Here is a 16,051-nt window from a genome sequence, read left to right as displayed (position 1 = left end):
CCAACATTGATCCCTGAGGGACACCACTAGCTACTGATTGCCAACCAGAGAAACACCCATTAATCCCCACTCTTTGCTTTCCATTAATCAACCAATCCTCTATCCATGCTATTACTTTACCCTTAATGCCATGCATCTTTATCTTATGCAGCAACATTTTCCGTGGCACCTTGTCAAAGGCTTTCTGGAAATCCAGATATACCACATCCATTGGCTCCCCGTTATCTACCGCACTGGTAATGTCCTCAAAAAATTCCACTAAATTAGTTGGGCACGACCTGCCCTTTATGAACCCATGCTGCGTCTGCCCAATGGGACAAGTTCCATCCAGATGCCTCGCTATTTCTTCCTTGATGATAGATTCCAGCATCTTCCCTATTACCGAAGTTAAGCTCACTGGCCTATAATTACCCGCTTTCTGCCTACCTCCTTTTTTAAACAGTGGTGTCATGTTTGCTAATTTCCAATCCGCTGGGACCACCCCAGAGTGTAGTGAATTTTAGTTAATTGTCACTAGTGCATTTGCAATTTCCCTAGCCATCTCTTTTAGCACTCTGGGATGCATTCCATCAGGGCCAGTAAACTTGTCTACCTTTAGCCCCATTAGCTTGCACATCACGACCTCCTTAGTGATAACAATCATCTCAAGGTCCTCACCTGTCATTTCCTCATTTCCATCAGTCACTGGCATGTTATCTGTGTCTTCCACTGAGAAGACCGACCCAAAAAACCAGTTCAGTTCCTCAGCCATTTCCTCACCTCCCATTATTAAATTTCCTTTCTCATCCTCTAAAGGACCAATTAGCCCCTCTTTTTTGTTTTATATATTTGCAGAAACCTTTACTGTCTGTTTTTATATTCTGAGCAAGTTTACTCTCATATAATCTATCTTACTCTTCTTTACAGCTGTTTTAGTAGCTTTCTGTTGCCCCCTAAGGATTTCCCAGTCCTCTAGTCTCCCACTAATCTTTGCCACTTTGTATGCTTTTTCCTTCAATTTGATACTCTCCCTTATTTCCTTAGATATCCACGGTCGATTTTCCCTCTTTCGACCGTCCTTCCTTTTTGTTGGTATAAACCTTTGCTGAGCGCTGTGAAAAACCGCTTGGAAGGTTCTCCACTGTTCCTCAACTGTTTCACCATGAAGTCTTTGCTCCAAGTCTACTTTAGCTAGCTCATCTCTCATCCCATTATAATCCCCTTGGTTTAAGCATAAAACACTAGTGTTTGATTTTACCTTCTCACCCTCCAGGTGTATTTTAAATTCCACAATATTGTGATCGCTCCTTCCGAGAGGATCCCTAACTACGAGATCATTAATCAATCCTGTCTCATTACACAGGACCAGATCTCGGACCGCTTGTTCCCTCGTAGGTTCCATCACATACTGTTCTAGGAACTATCGCGGATACATTCTATAAACTCCTTCTCAAGGCTGCCTTGACAGACCTGGTTAAACCAATCAACATGTAGATTAAAATCCCCCATGATAACTGCTGTACCATTTCTACATGCATCCGTTATTTCTTTGTTTATTGCCTGCCCCACCATAACGTTACTATTTGGTGGCCTATAGAATACTCCTATCAGTGACTTTTTCGCCTTACTATTCCTGATTTCTACCCAAAATGGATTCAACCTTATCCTCCATATCACCGATGTCATCCCTAACTATTGCCCGGATGTCATCCTTAAATAACAGAGCTACATCACCTCCCTTACCATCTACTCTGTCCCTTACCATCTACCCGTGGATATTTAACTCCCAGTCGTAACCATCCTTTAACCATGTTTCAGTGATGGCCACTAAATCATAGTCATTCATGATGATTTACGCACGATGATCCTGCGGCCTTATCCGCTAGCCCCACACTGGGTAGAGGATGGGTGCGGGGGCGCCGTCGATTTCCTGGCCGTAATCCAGCCCATGCTCTTCCGTTTTGAAACTTCAATGGAACTCGGCGTTTACACTTAAGCCAAGAAAAATAAAAGCTCCTTTGCTTAAGATTTGTTCTTATTATCATTTGCAGTGTTCAATGCAGACTAACGGGTCAAGTGCACTCCTTGCCCACATCAGTCAGTGCGTAATTTGAATTCTGGAATATTCTATTTTGTACCTCCAACAGAGCAGCTGCAGGGTCTCCCTGTAGACTTTTTCCTAATTTATCTACTTCATCCAGCAGGAACACCGGATTATTTACGGCAACAGTCCTTAGCCCATTGATTATTCTGCCAGGCATGCTGCCCACATATGTTCGCCTGAAAGACACAACATTCAAATAATGTAGAAAATAAGAGCCAAGAGGTTTTTTGTTGAACAAGGAGAAATCTTAAATGCTAAGATCAATAATAAATGGCACTAACCAAAATGAAAAGAGAGGAAAGAAGGCACGTTTCACAGATTATGCATTGTCTCAACACTTGTTTTTGCTTAAAAGTGTTACATTTCCACAAACAGTGCAGGTCGATTTTGAACTAAAACTTATACTCTATTTATGGTTGGGCAAGTTAGTATAATCTAATTGTGGTAATTACTCATTGTTGGACAAAGAAATGGGACTGTTGAAGGCCTAAAAATAATACACTACCAGAATAATACACATGCACCAAAGTTACTTAGTCAAATTAAGTTAGAGTAAAAGAGCCAAAAGATGCAGAAAGATGTTCAAACGGCACAATTCATGAGAAAAATAAAACTGGAATCTGTCCACAAGGATTTAATATTCTCTGTTCAGAATGGTGGTTCTTCAGACTGGAGTAAATGTTTGAATGAAACTGACAGGCGTTTTCCCAGAGCATCCTACAAATCCTCGCCCAGTGATCACAATCTTGTACTTCTACACAATACCACCGTGCTCACTGACCTATATTGGCTGCAGATAGGGCAATATCTCCATTTTAACATTTTCATCTTTGTTTCCAGATTTCTCCAGGATTTTGTTCCTCCCCCAGTCCTACATGCAGATGCTTCAGCGGGATTTGGATAGGCTGAGTGACTGGGCACATTCATGGCAGATGCAGTATACTGTGCATAAATCTGAGGTTATCTGCTTTGGTAGAAAAAATAGGATTGAATGGATGCAAATTGAGAGGGGTGGATACTCAGCGAGACCTTGGAGTCCTCGTGCATCAGTCGCTGAAAGTAAGCGGGCAGGTACAGTTTGCAATAAGAAAGCAAATGGTATGTTGGCATTCATAGCGAGAGGATTTGAGTGTAGGAATAGAAATGTTTTACTGCAATTGTGTAGGGCATTGGGGAGGCCACACCTGGAGTATTCTGTACAGTGTTGGTGTCCTTATCCGAGGAAGGATGTTCTTGCTATGGAGGGAGTGCAGCAAACGTTTTACCAGGCTGATTCCTGGGATGGCGGAACTGATATACGAGGAGAGACTAAATCGATTAGGATTATATTCATTGGAGTTTAAAAGAGTGAGAGGGGATCCCGTAGAAACTTACAAAATACAAAATTCTAACAGGATTAGACAAGGTATTTTAAGAAACAATGTTCCCGATGGTGGGGTGTCCAGAACTAGGGCTCATTGTTTGAGGATAAAGGGTAAACCATTTAGGACGAAGGTGAGAAATTTCTTCATCCAGACAGTGGTGAATCTGTGCAATACGCTACCATAGAAAGTAGTTGAGGCCAAAACGCTCTGTAATTTCAAGAAGAAATTAGATATAGCTCTTGGGGCTAAAGGGATCAAGGGCTATGGGTGGGTGGGGGGGTATCAAGGTATTGAACTTGATGTTCAGCCATGGTCATAATGAATGGTGGAGCACGCTCGAAGGGCCGAATGGCCTTCGCCTGCTTCTATTTTCAGGTCTCTGCATTCCTCCAATTCTTGTGCAGTCCTGACTATCACTCCACTATTAGAACAAAGACCAATATAGCACAGGAACATGCCCTCTGCCCTCCAAGCGTGTACCGGTCATGATACTGGTGGCCAAAACCCTCAGCACTTCCTAGTACCGTATCCCTCTATACCCATCCTATCCATGTATTTTAAGATGCCTTTTGTACGCTGCTAATGTATCTGCTTCCACAATCTCCATTGGCAGCGTGTTCCAGACACTCACCTCCCTCTGTGGAAAAAATCTGCCTTACACATCTCCTCTAAACGTTGCCCCATGGACCTTAAACCTAAGCCCCAAGTGACTGACCCCTCCACCATGGGAAAGAGTGCCTGCCCATCCACTCTATCCATGCCTCTCATAATCTTGTGGACCTTCCGCTATCATGTCGCCCCTCAACCTCCGTCGTTCAAATGAAAATAGTCCTAGTCTATTCAGCCTCCCCACATAGCTAACATCCTCCAGACCAGGCAACATCCTGGTAAACCTCCTCTGCACCCTCTCCAAAGCCTCCACATCATCTGGTAGTGTGGCGACCAGAATTGCGCGCAATATTCCAAGTGCGGTTTTACCAAGGTTCCATACAACTATAGCATGACTTGACAGGTTTTATACTCGATGCTCCGTCCAACAAAGGCAAGTATTCCATGTTTTCTTTCCTACCTTGTCCACTTGTGTTGCCACTTTCAAAGATTTGTGGACCTGTACGCCTAGATCTCTCTGACTTTCTATATTCTTAAAAATTTTGCCATTTACTGTATATTTCCCCTCTATGTTTAAGACCTACCAAAATGCATTACCTTACATTTGCCCGGATTAAACTCCATTTGCAATTTATCTACCCAAGTCTCCAACCTATCTATGGCCTGCTGTATCCTCTGACAATCCTCAACACGATCTACCACTCCACCAACCTTGGTGTCATCCGTGAACTTACTAATCACATCAGCTACATTTTCCTCAAATCGTTTATGTATGCTGCAAATAACAGAGGCCCCAGCACCAATCCCTGTGGAACACCACAAGTCACAACTTCCATTCAGAAAAACACCCTTCTACTGCTACCCTCTGCCTTCTGTGATCAAGCCAGTTCTGTATCCATCTTGCCATCACACCTCTGATCCCATGTGGCTTTACCTTTTGTACCACTCTGCCATGAGGCTCCTTGAAAAGGCTTTGCTGAAGTCCAAGTAAACAACATCCACCGCCCTCCCCATATCAATCATCTTTGTCACCTCCTCACCACTAACTCAATCAAGTTAGTGAGGCACGACCTACCCCTTCACAAAACCATGCTGTCTATCACTAATGAGTCCATTTGTTTCCAAATGGGTATAAATTCTGTCCCTGAGAATTCTCGCCAATAATTTACCTACTCCCGATCTGAGACTCACTGGCCTATAGTTTCCTGGATTATCCCTGCTACCTTTCTGAGACAGCGATACCACATTAGCTATTCTCCAGTCCTCTGTAGCCATTGAGGATACAAAGATATCAGTCAAGGCCCCTGCAATTTTCTCCTTTGCTTCCCTGAGTATTCTGGGGTAAATCCCATGAGGCCCAGGAAACTTATTTACCTCAAAATCTTTTAAAACACACAATACCTCCTACATTTTGATGTCAACATGACCCAGACTAAGCACACACCCTACACAAGAATCAACTTGCACAAAGCCCTCGTCTTTGGAGTCAGAGCCTCCCAAACCACCGCTGCTGATACCTCACCCGTTTCGTTTGTATCCAGGTAATTCTGAATGGACTTATTCACCCGCCCGCAGACCGCTAACAACCCCACATCCAGTCTCCAGAGCGGGCGCTGCCCTCTCTCCTCACTCAACCGCAAATCCACCCAATGCAGGGCATGATGAGAGACTGCAACTGCCGAATATTCCGTCCCCGCAACCTTCGGAATTAGCGCCCTTCTTAGAACAAAAAAATCAATGCGAGAGTAAATTTTATGGACATGAGAGAAAAAAACTCCTTCGCCCTCGGCCGTTCGAATCTCCACGGGTCTACCCCCACCCCCCCTCCCCCCACCTGCTCCATGAAACCCCTCAACTCCTTCACCGCGGCAGGCCTCCTTCCAGTCCTGGATTTTGACCGGTCCAGATCGGGATCAATGACCATGTTAAAGTGCCCCACCCATGATCAAGCCATGAGACTCTAGGTCCGGGATCTTGACTAACACCCATCTCATAAATCCCACATCATCCCATTCGGAGCGTATACATTTACAAGCACCGCCCATACACCCTCCAGCTTCCCACTCACCATAATTTATCTACCACAATTCTTCCAGCCTCAAACGCCACCCGCTTGCTGATCAATATCGCTACCCCCCTGGTCTTTGAGTCCAGCCCAGAGTGAAACACCTAACCAACCCTTTCTCAATCTCGTCTGATCAATAATCTTTAGATGAGTCTCCTGAAGCATTGCTACGTCTGCCCTCAGCCCCTTTAAATGCGCGAAAACGTGAGCCCTTTTAACCGGGCCATTCAAACCCCTCACATTCCACGTAATCAGCCTGGAAAGGGGGCTGCCACCCCCGGTCCCTCCTGCCAACTAGCTATAACCTTTTTTTGGCCAGCCCAGAGCCCACGCACCCCGCCTCCCCGACAAGCAGCAACCGCCCCAACCTCCCTTTTGTTCCTCGATAATAGTTCCTCCCCTGTCAGTGAAGCAGCCTCCCCCTCCCCACCACACACCAGCCCCCGAAACCTAATCCCCCAGATCAAGCACCATCTTAGCTCATTGGCACCCCCCACCACACATCCGAGAGTCAGCTGACCCATGCTGACCCCGACAGCCCCCGCCCTTGGTGCTAAACAGTCTGGCTCCCTATTGTTTGAACCCCTCTCCCGACATGCATAAACCATTTAAAAACATTGCAGTCCCCAGTAAGTAAACAACCTCAAGTAAAATAAATTAACATAAACCAATGCAGAAACAATCGCTTGAAACGAGACTCAACCTCCCACAGAATCGGGGCCCCCCTCCCCATCCAATCTCTGCAAGAACAAAGCACCCTCAAACCACCACCCCAGCCCAATACTTAACCCAGAACCCCATACCAATACAAGAATTACAAAAATTACAAACCGCCACCACATAACTCCTTCAAGACTTAAGTGTCCTTTAAGACGCTTCCAACTTGTTTTCCTTGATAAAAGACCATACATGTGCCTCAAAGTAAAAGTGCCGGTCTTCATGCGTAACCCACAACTGCGCTGGATACAGCATCCCGAATTTCATCCCCTTCTTGAAGAGGATCGCCTTCACCCGGTTAAACTCAGCATGTCTCTTGGCCAGCTCCGCTCCCAGGTTCTGGTAGATGCGCACCTTGCTGTTCTCCAATCTGCTGTTCCACTCCTTCTTGGCCCACCGCAAGACAAGTTCTTTGTCCGAAAAACGGTTGAAACACACCACCATGGCCCTCGGCGGGTCGTTCGCCTTAAGCTTCCTTGCGAGGGCTCGATGCGCTCCGTCAACTTCTAGGGACCGAGAAAACGCCCCGGGCCCCATCAGTGTCTCCAACATATGCTCCCTCGTTCAACCCCTCAATTCCTTCGGGGAGGCCAACGATCCTTAAGTTCTGCCTCCTGGACCTGTTCTCCAGGTCTTCCAACTTCCCCTGCATTCTCTTGTGGCGCTCATCCAACACCTCCACCTTACTTTCCAGCACGGTTAGATAGTCCTCTTGGCTGGACAACTTCAGCTCAATTTCTTGTATTGCTTTCCCTTGGGCCGCCTGGTTCAAAATCATTTGACCGATCGCAGCCTTGATCGGGTCCAGCGTTTCCTTTTTCAGCTCAGCGCAACAGTCCTTAAAGAACTTCATCTGCTGCTCCTTAGACCACTGAGCCACCGTTCCCTGGTCCTGACCATCCGCCATGCTGCGCCGCGATACCAGCTCCGACTGCTTCACTATCAGGGCTGAATCTTTTCACACGGCCACTTCCAATTAGTCATACATCAGAGAAGGAATCCTTAATATTGTCCACTTCACCAAACTATCCCCTAAAGTCCGAGAAAAGTCGGTAAAAAAGGTCCGAAAGTCCGTTTCAGGCAGGAGCTATTGAATGTGCGACCTACTCCTCCATGATCGCCACCAGAAGTCCCCTGGCCAGCTGTTCTTATTTGGCAGAATTAACTCTACAAAGATCATGGTGGAGTGCACAAGAATGAACTTTTAACTGACTACCAAGTCTATTGAGTTTTACTACTGAATTTGCCTCATATAACAGTGGCTAAGGGCAAATCGTTTGCAGACATCAATAATAGGAGTTTACAAGACCAATTTAGTATTCAACTCAGAGCTGCACTTTCTGCATTCTGACTTCTGCACAAGAATCTGTGTGACTGACTAACTCAGGGAACAGATGCATATGGTTCTCCTTCTATTTTGTCATTTTACTGATCTATTATTGAGTTATTCAAGAGTTGACAGAAATTTCAAATAAAGAACTAGAAGGTAAGAAGCATCACTTGTAGGAGGAAAGCAAGTGTAGCTGTTTAAAGGACCACTGTAGGAAAAAGACCTGTACAAGGGGATCGCCGACAAAACACGGTAAACAGCTGTTCATGGAGCAGGTCAATTTGTAATAAATAAGGCACGATATAATTCTATTTTTTTAATTTTCTAATCTATTTTAATATCTGCGAGGATCAAACTGGGCCTTACCCTGGCCTGCATGTCCCAGTACTGTACCATAATACACTGACTCCGGAGTCATAAATGACTAAACCTGCTTCACGCCTTAAGAAATAATGTATTATTATAATTATCCAATAGTGTAATGGAGCTAGAGATTAGGAAGGTTCCCAGACTTTGGCCTTATTAAGTGCTCCTGCCTGCAGAGACTCGGTATGATTCCCTCTGATTTTACATGCAAACATATGCATGGAGAAGCGTTTACGGAATTCTGTCAGATTCCCGGTATCAGGCCCGATAACGAAGCCGCCTCACAACTCAAATCCTGTCGTTCCTCCCCCCCACCCCCCCCCCCCCCCCCCCCCCCCCACCCCCCAACTCCTCTGACAAGCAGGGGCACACTCTCCCCACCACCACAGGAATAAAGGGTCACCACCCAATAACACGCATGCATGAGGGTGCCCCAACCCCACCCACATTGACACCCCATCAGACACCGCCACATCAGACCCCCCTATCTGACCTCCAACAGAGATCCCCCCCCATCAGACCCCGAACAGATCCTCTCCAGAGACAGATGCTTGTGGATTCTTGAGATATTTTCCCTTCACGCTTGAATGTATCGCTATTACCTTGCTTTGATGTTAACCACAAATGTCCTTTGCTACCCTGGATTAGCAATGGCAAAAATCAGTCAGCATTGAACTTCTGATCACTACCCAGTCGCCTTTGGTGGAGGGGGGAATGTGTTTATATTGAGTAATGACAGGATTGAGTGCAGTTATGGTACTCCCAACCCAGGGTTAGACATGCACCTGAATAATAGTCACTGAGCAAATTACCAGAGGATGACAGAAGCTTTGAAGCCTTATCATTGTAAGAGATCAACACTTCCGGGACATGTGTGGAGAAAATTGAAGCACTCATAAATATCAATGGTATAATACCTGTGACCACGAATGTCAGATTGATCACATACGCCACCCAATGCTATCCTGTAAAACTCCCTGCCTACGGTCTTTGCTATTGATCTGCCCACGCTGGTCTTCCCCACACCAGGAGGTCCCACAAAGCAGAGGATAGGTCCTTTCAGGTTGTTTTTAAGTTGTCTGACTGCAAGGTACTCCAATACCCTCTGTTTGAGCTTCTGCATTGCATAATGGTCACTGTCAAGTAAAATTCTTGCAGCATGAAGATCTAGGCGATCTGTAAACCAATCAGAAATGATTTGTTGTAAACAGACATAGAGTATGTTATAATGTAATCAAACATACTGAACTATATTCCAATTTATATTTTCAATATAAGGAGAATTGTGCTCTGAAAAACTATGGGCTCAATTCAACTAAATGGGAACAAAGTCCCATAGCGAGCATGTTTAGCAGAGTGTTTCCCGGTGCTCGCAGTCTCAAGAAACACATAGATATTCAATGCGACTCACGCTGTATAAAATGTCTCAGCGGGGAATGCGCGGCCGAGGCTGTACATAGCCCCGTTTTGTAAACTGGAGAGCTCCGAAGCCCCGGAGCAAACCACAACCAACCCCCCCCCCCCACCTCAAGACCCACACAGGGCACCCCGGCCTTATTGTGCGCATGTAAATGCTAGCTTGGCACTTTGGCAGTGCCAACCTAGTGCCTTGCCCATGCCAGCTAGCAATGCACTGCCAGGGTGACAGGTTGGCTCGCCCAAGGTCTCCGAGGCGAAGGGAATGAATCCCAAAGTCACAGGTACCTCAGGAATCTGCACATTAAGAGTGAAACTGTCTCGCAGATTTGCCAAAAAGTGATGCTGCCCACAATGTGCGAGATTTACATCGCGAAGCGGTGTTGCAAGCCAAGGTAGATCCCTGGAGTGGGATCTGCCACCTTTTATCGGCCATACTGAACTCCGAAGAGCTGCTTCTTAGATGCAGTGTGGTTATTGGATTGCGCCGCATGAAAGCAAGTGGAACAAAACAGAATATTTAAAATGCTTTTTAAAAATGTTGATCTCAGGAGGTGGCACAGAATGTAAGTTTTAATCCACCAGAATAATTGGAATTTCATAAAAATTCAGGTTGATGTAATTGCACATCACCAACAATGTTAAAACTGGCAATATCTTCTTTCCCGAAAGTACCGTTGGCTGCAAGAATTTGAATATACAAGGATCAGTCACTCTCTGATAACTCACTTAAGTGACCTTCTTCACACTATATTTACATTATATTTACCATGTGGAGCAGCACAGTTAAACCACATTCTGTCCTCATCACATGGTCACATCTATGCATTTTATACCAGGGCTGAATGGAAAGTGACCATAAGTACCTACTGATTATTTTCCTCATAGGCCAAGAGCACTGAAACAACTATAGAACATACTGTCACCCCAGCTGTGGCCATCCAAATCAGCTCAGATTGGCTTAGGCACTGGTTTCCATTCCAAGATAAACCATTTAGGTTGTTTTGTTGTTTACCAATCATATTGAATCCTAAAATACAGAATGCAGTCTTCCATGTCTGGTTTTGTGGGAACATTTTATTTTATTTCAGCAATGCCAGTAATTACATGTTGTTTCTGTATCTAAATAAATCACACTGAACACACCAATTGTTGTTTCAAGGCGTGACAAGAGTAAAATAACAATATTTTAAATACGTCCAAATAAGTTGGATGATCTCGCATCAGTACAAAATAATTTTGGTATTTTCTTTTGGAATTTCCAAACATCAAAAGCCTCATTTTGCTTTCAATCAATTTTCTACAGTTTTGTACACTGCACTACTTTGCATTAACCAGTGATTGACAGTTTTATCACTCCAGAGACAGCTGTTTGGTGGATTGTTGATCTATTATTTCCCTTTATGCTTGAATGCATCTCCATTGCCCTGCTTCAATGTAACACTCTTGCTATGATTGTCAGCTCCTCACCACATCAAAAACAGCCAGGCGCTTTGACCTCCTCTTTTTCACAGCAGTAACCCCTTCGGTCTGTTCTGGGGAATGGGTCACTCAGAATAGGGGGGGGGGGATCTACCTGGCGATGACACTCTGAACAGAGGGGGAGGGGCGGAGTGACACCACCACTCTGAACGGGGGCCGGCGATGATACTGCTACTCTGAACAAGACACCACCACTCTTGAACCGGGATTTTGGGGGGGGCAGGGGAAGTGGAACGCCACCACTCTTGAACAGGGGAAGGTGGGTAGGGGAGGGGGGAGGTGACAATGACGCCACCACTCTTGAACAGGGAGGGGGAGCAGCAACACCAGCAGTATGACGGCACTCTGAACCAGGGGGCCACACTGTGAACAGGTGAGGCACTCTGAGGCGGATGGGGTCTCTGATGGGGAGATGCAGTTGGGCAGCGAGGCAACGTTTACATTTTTAACGGGGGGGGGGAGGGGGACCTTCCAATGGACTTTGGAGGGCAACGTCCTTATGTATTGACCCCCTTTACCTACCGCGGGGAGTACCGCGTCAGGACATGTTTGAAAATACCAGCACCAATTCATAATAATAATAAACTTTATATGTGTCACAAGGAGGCTTACATTACGACTGCAGTGAAGTTAATGTGAAAATCTCCTAGTTACCACACTCCGGAGCTTGTTCGGGTACACCGAGGGAGAATTCAGAATGCCCAATTCACCTAACAAGCACGTCTTTCGGGATTTGTGGGAGGAAACCGGAGCACCCAGAGGAAACTCATGCAGACACGGGAAGAACGTGCAGACTCTGCACAGACAGTGACCCAAGTCAGGAATCGAACCGGGGTTCCTGGAGCTGTGAAGCAACAGTGCTAATCACTGTGCTATCGTCATGCCCATATGAATCCCAGCTGAGAAGCCTGGGGCATCAAGGTGGGGCGGAGATTTAGGCTTTCAGATCATTAATCGGATGCAAATAGTTGCAAATCACCCATCTGCCTATGCTGCTGGTGTAGCTTGCTGCCGCCGATAGCAGGGACCAGAGCATCGGAACATGCCGAATTTGGCTGTAGATCAATTCTCCGCCAGATCGGGAACCCTCTCACCAGTGGCGGTCAATGGAGAATCCACCCTTATGTTTCCTATTCTTTCTGGTAAATAATGTTACTTGTTTCTTCAAGGCCTGACATGGTGATCAATGCAGTAGCAGTTAACATGAGCGGGTTTCTGCCGTAATCGGCCGGGGGGGGGGGGGCAACTCCAGCGGGACGGAGTGGCGTGAACTACTCCGGCGTCGGGCCGCCCCAGAATCCTACATACCTTCAGGGGCTAGGCCCGCCCCAGAGTGGTTGGCGGCCCGCCGGCCGGCGGGAAAGGGGCTTGGCGCCAAAGGGCCTCCACCAGCCGGCGCGAGTTGGTGCATGCGCGCGAGCGCCAGAGTGTACTGGCGTTGTCCCCACGCATGCGCGTGAGGTCTTCGTTTCCGCACCAGCAATGGCGGACTGCTACAGCCGCCGGTGCATAACAATAGAGTGCCCCCATGGCACAGGCCCGCTGGCGGATCGGTGGGCCCCGATCGCGGGCCAGGCCACCGTGGGGGCACCTCCCAGGGCCAGATCCCCCCCCCCCCCCCCGAAGAACCCCGGAGGCCGCCCGCGCCGCCAGGTTCCGCCAGTAAGGGACCTACTCCAATTTACGCCAGCAGGACTGGCAAAAAACGGGCGGGACTTTGGCCCATCGCAGGCCGGAGAATTCGGGCAGCCCTGGGGCCTATTGAGTCACGCCGGTCCCCGCCATTCTCCGAGGCAGGCGGCGTGATTCACGCCGGGCCGATTTTTGGGGGGGGGCGAGAGAATTTGAAGGACGGCAGGGGCGGGATTCATGCCGACCTCCGGCGATTCTCCGACCTGGCGGGGTGGTCGGAGAATCCCGCCCCATATTGCAGAGAATTTAGTAAAGACATCCAAGGTTAAATCTGATAAGCAGATGATCACAACAGGAACTGTTTGCAAAGGCAAAGGCATTGTATTGAAGAACTGTAACTTCCAGATCACAGAGTACAAAGCAATTAACTGCACTGAACCATTAGGAACATTAACAAAGCAACTTCATACTCCAAGAATGTGCATCTACACAAAACATATAAATTTGTACTTTTCAAAAATACATTATGGTCAATTTTCTTCTAAAGCTAGTAAAATGCAGATATTGTGGATCAGGCAATGAGTATTATAGATGGATTATCACCTATTTGTCTCCTATAAAATGGTATAATGGTGCTGGTTTAGCACACTGGGCTAAATTGCTGGCTATTAAAGCAGACCAAGGCAGGCCAGCAGCACGGTTCAATTCCCGTATCAACCACCCCGAACAGGCGCCGGAATGTGGCGACTAGGGGCTCTTCACAGTAACTTCATTGAAGCCTACTCGTGACAATAAGCAATTTTCATTTCATTTCATTTCATTTTTCATTATAAAGCAGAGCAACAACTAACAGCAGCTTTTCAGTCCATTACACATTGATTTCCACTATAAATAATTTCATGTCACTCCCGTTATCCATCAACAATTGAAGAGCTGTAGCTGTACATTCCAACATACATGAATGTAATAAATCAAGCTAGTGCGTAAATTATGTATGAATATATCAAACGTTTTTAATAAATTTCCAACTACAAGAAACAGCACTTTTCCTCCATGTATTTATAACAAATCCCCCAAGGTTTTTAAATTATTTTTGAGAGAGAATTTATGCAAACTTCAGCCTTTGAATTCACTTTTAACATGTTTAATCGGTCAGTAGCCAACTGTTAGTATCAAAGATTAGTCAGTGAGACAAAAGGCAAAAGAAGAATAAGACTGTATAAATGGTGAAATGGAAGAGCCCAAGCAAGCAAAAGGAAAAATGCTCAATTGGCTGGAGAAAAGAAACAACAGGTCAAAATAATAATAATAATAATCTTTATTATTGTCACAAGTAGGCTTACATTAAGACTGCAATGAAGTTACTGTGAAAGTCCCCTAGTCGCCACGCTACGGCACCTGCTCGGGTACACTGAGGGAAAATTCAGAATGTTCAATTCATCTAACAAACATGTCTTTTCGGACTTGTGGGAGGAAACCGGAGCACCCGGAGGAAACCCACGCAGACAAACCCCACTAGAAAACACATCCGAGCCACTCTCCTCCTAGATGTGACACAGCATGATATAGTGTAAGAGGAAAAAGATTATAAGGCTTCTTTGCTTCCAAACAAACCACCATGTTAACACACAGACCATCATTCACCTTTCTTCCCAACACAGACCCAGAAACATCCTATGGGTTCCCAGGGACATTAAATAAATAGTGAACTGGAGAGGATGTATGGAGCGCAAGTGAGTAGCAGGAGTTGAGACTGAGAGATGAGGAAGAAAGTGCTGAGGCCACATCAGAGTATGGTGTCCAGTTTTGGTCCCCTTACCAAAGGAGGTTATACTTGCCATAGAGGGATGGATCTTTACCAGGCTGACTCCTGGGATGGTGGGATTCTCTGATGAGAAGAGATTGGGGAGACTCTGTATTCGCTAGAATTTAGAAGAATGAGAAATGATCTCATTGAAGCATAAAAATTCTTAAAGGACTCAACAGGGTAGATGCATGAAGGATATTTCCCCTGGATGATGGCGAGTCTAGAACCAGCGTACAGAGTCTCAGAATAAGAGGACAGAGATGCGGAGGAATTTCTTCACTCACAGGTTAATGAACTCTCCAAACCAGGTGTGTGGACTCCCAGTCCGTGAGTATGTTCAAGTCAGAGATCAACAGATAATTGGAAATTAAAAGTATCAAGGGATATGGGGATGGTGTGGAAAAATGGCATTGTGGTTGAAGATTAGCTATGCTCTAGTTGAATAACGGGAACAGGCTTGAGGGGCTAAATGGCCTCCACCTGTTCCTCTAATCCAATGCCCGGGGGGTGAGGAAACATTGGCACTTGTGACCCAGTTCTAATGGCTCCTACTTTTAAAAGAATGCTTCCAGAGTTTTAAACGGCTGCGCAAGAACTGAGGATGGTCTCCAAGAACATACAGCGATATCAGGTTAATAAAAGCATTCACACCTTTGGGTGCATTCCTCTTGACCAGTTTCCATTAACAAGTCTTTTTTAAGGCAAAACTATGCTACATGCATCACAATTCCCAAATCCTTATAACCCAAGCCAGACTATAGCCAGAGTATGGGGTCAAAATGATGGAAAATGGAATACACGACATTGGGTGCGTTTTAATGGCCAAGTTGCACCCGGGGCGGATCTGGGTCCACCGGTTAAATAACGAGAGGCGAAAATCGGGATCCTTGCCGGGCCCAAATCAACCAATTCGCCATCTAACCGGCCCACTCCCGGTGGCGGGTTCCCCAGATTTCTCCCAAACAAGCGAGCTACATGCAGGCATCGTTTAGCACTCCTTTTTATAAAAATGAGAAGCTGGGGCAATAGTTGCTGAGGGTCTGAGGAGGTGAATAGCCATTTTCAATCTCCAGCATGCTGCTCCAGTGCTTAGTGGGAGGAGGGAGGCCTGGTCAGGGGTCTTGGTGTCATATGTTATGAGTTGCCCCTGGGTGGGAGTGGGGGTGGGGGGGGCGCGGTT

The 16,051-nt window shown here is 46.2% G+C and overlaps 1 protein-coding gene across 1 annotated transcript in view; it reads right to left on the bottom strand.

Moving 5' to 3' along the window:
- LOC119971298 (lon protease homolog 2, peroxisomal-like) overlaps positions 1-16,051 on the bottom strand; it is a 166,377-nt gene that overhangs the window by 100,948 nt on the left and 49,378 nt on the right. Inside the window, 2 exon segments of the mRNA XM_038806660.1 lie at positions 2,118-2,259; positions 9,452-9,710. Coding sequence (XP_038662588.1) covers positions 2,118-2,259; positions 9,452-9,710 — 401 coding nt within the window.

Source organism: Scyliorhinus canicula, chromosome 9 (genome assembly GCF_902713615.1).
Source record: "Scyliorhinus canicula chromosome 9, sScyCan1.1, whole genome shotgun sequence".
NCBI lineage: Eukaryota > Metazoa > Chordata > Chondrichthyes > Carcharhiniformes > Scyliorhinidae > Scyliorhinus > Scyliorhinus canicula.
This window is presented reverse-complemented; position numbering and strand designations above follow the sequence as displayed.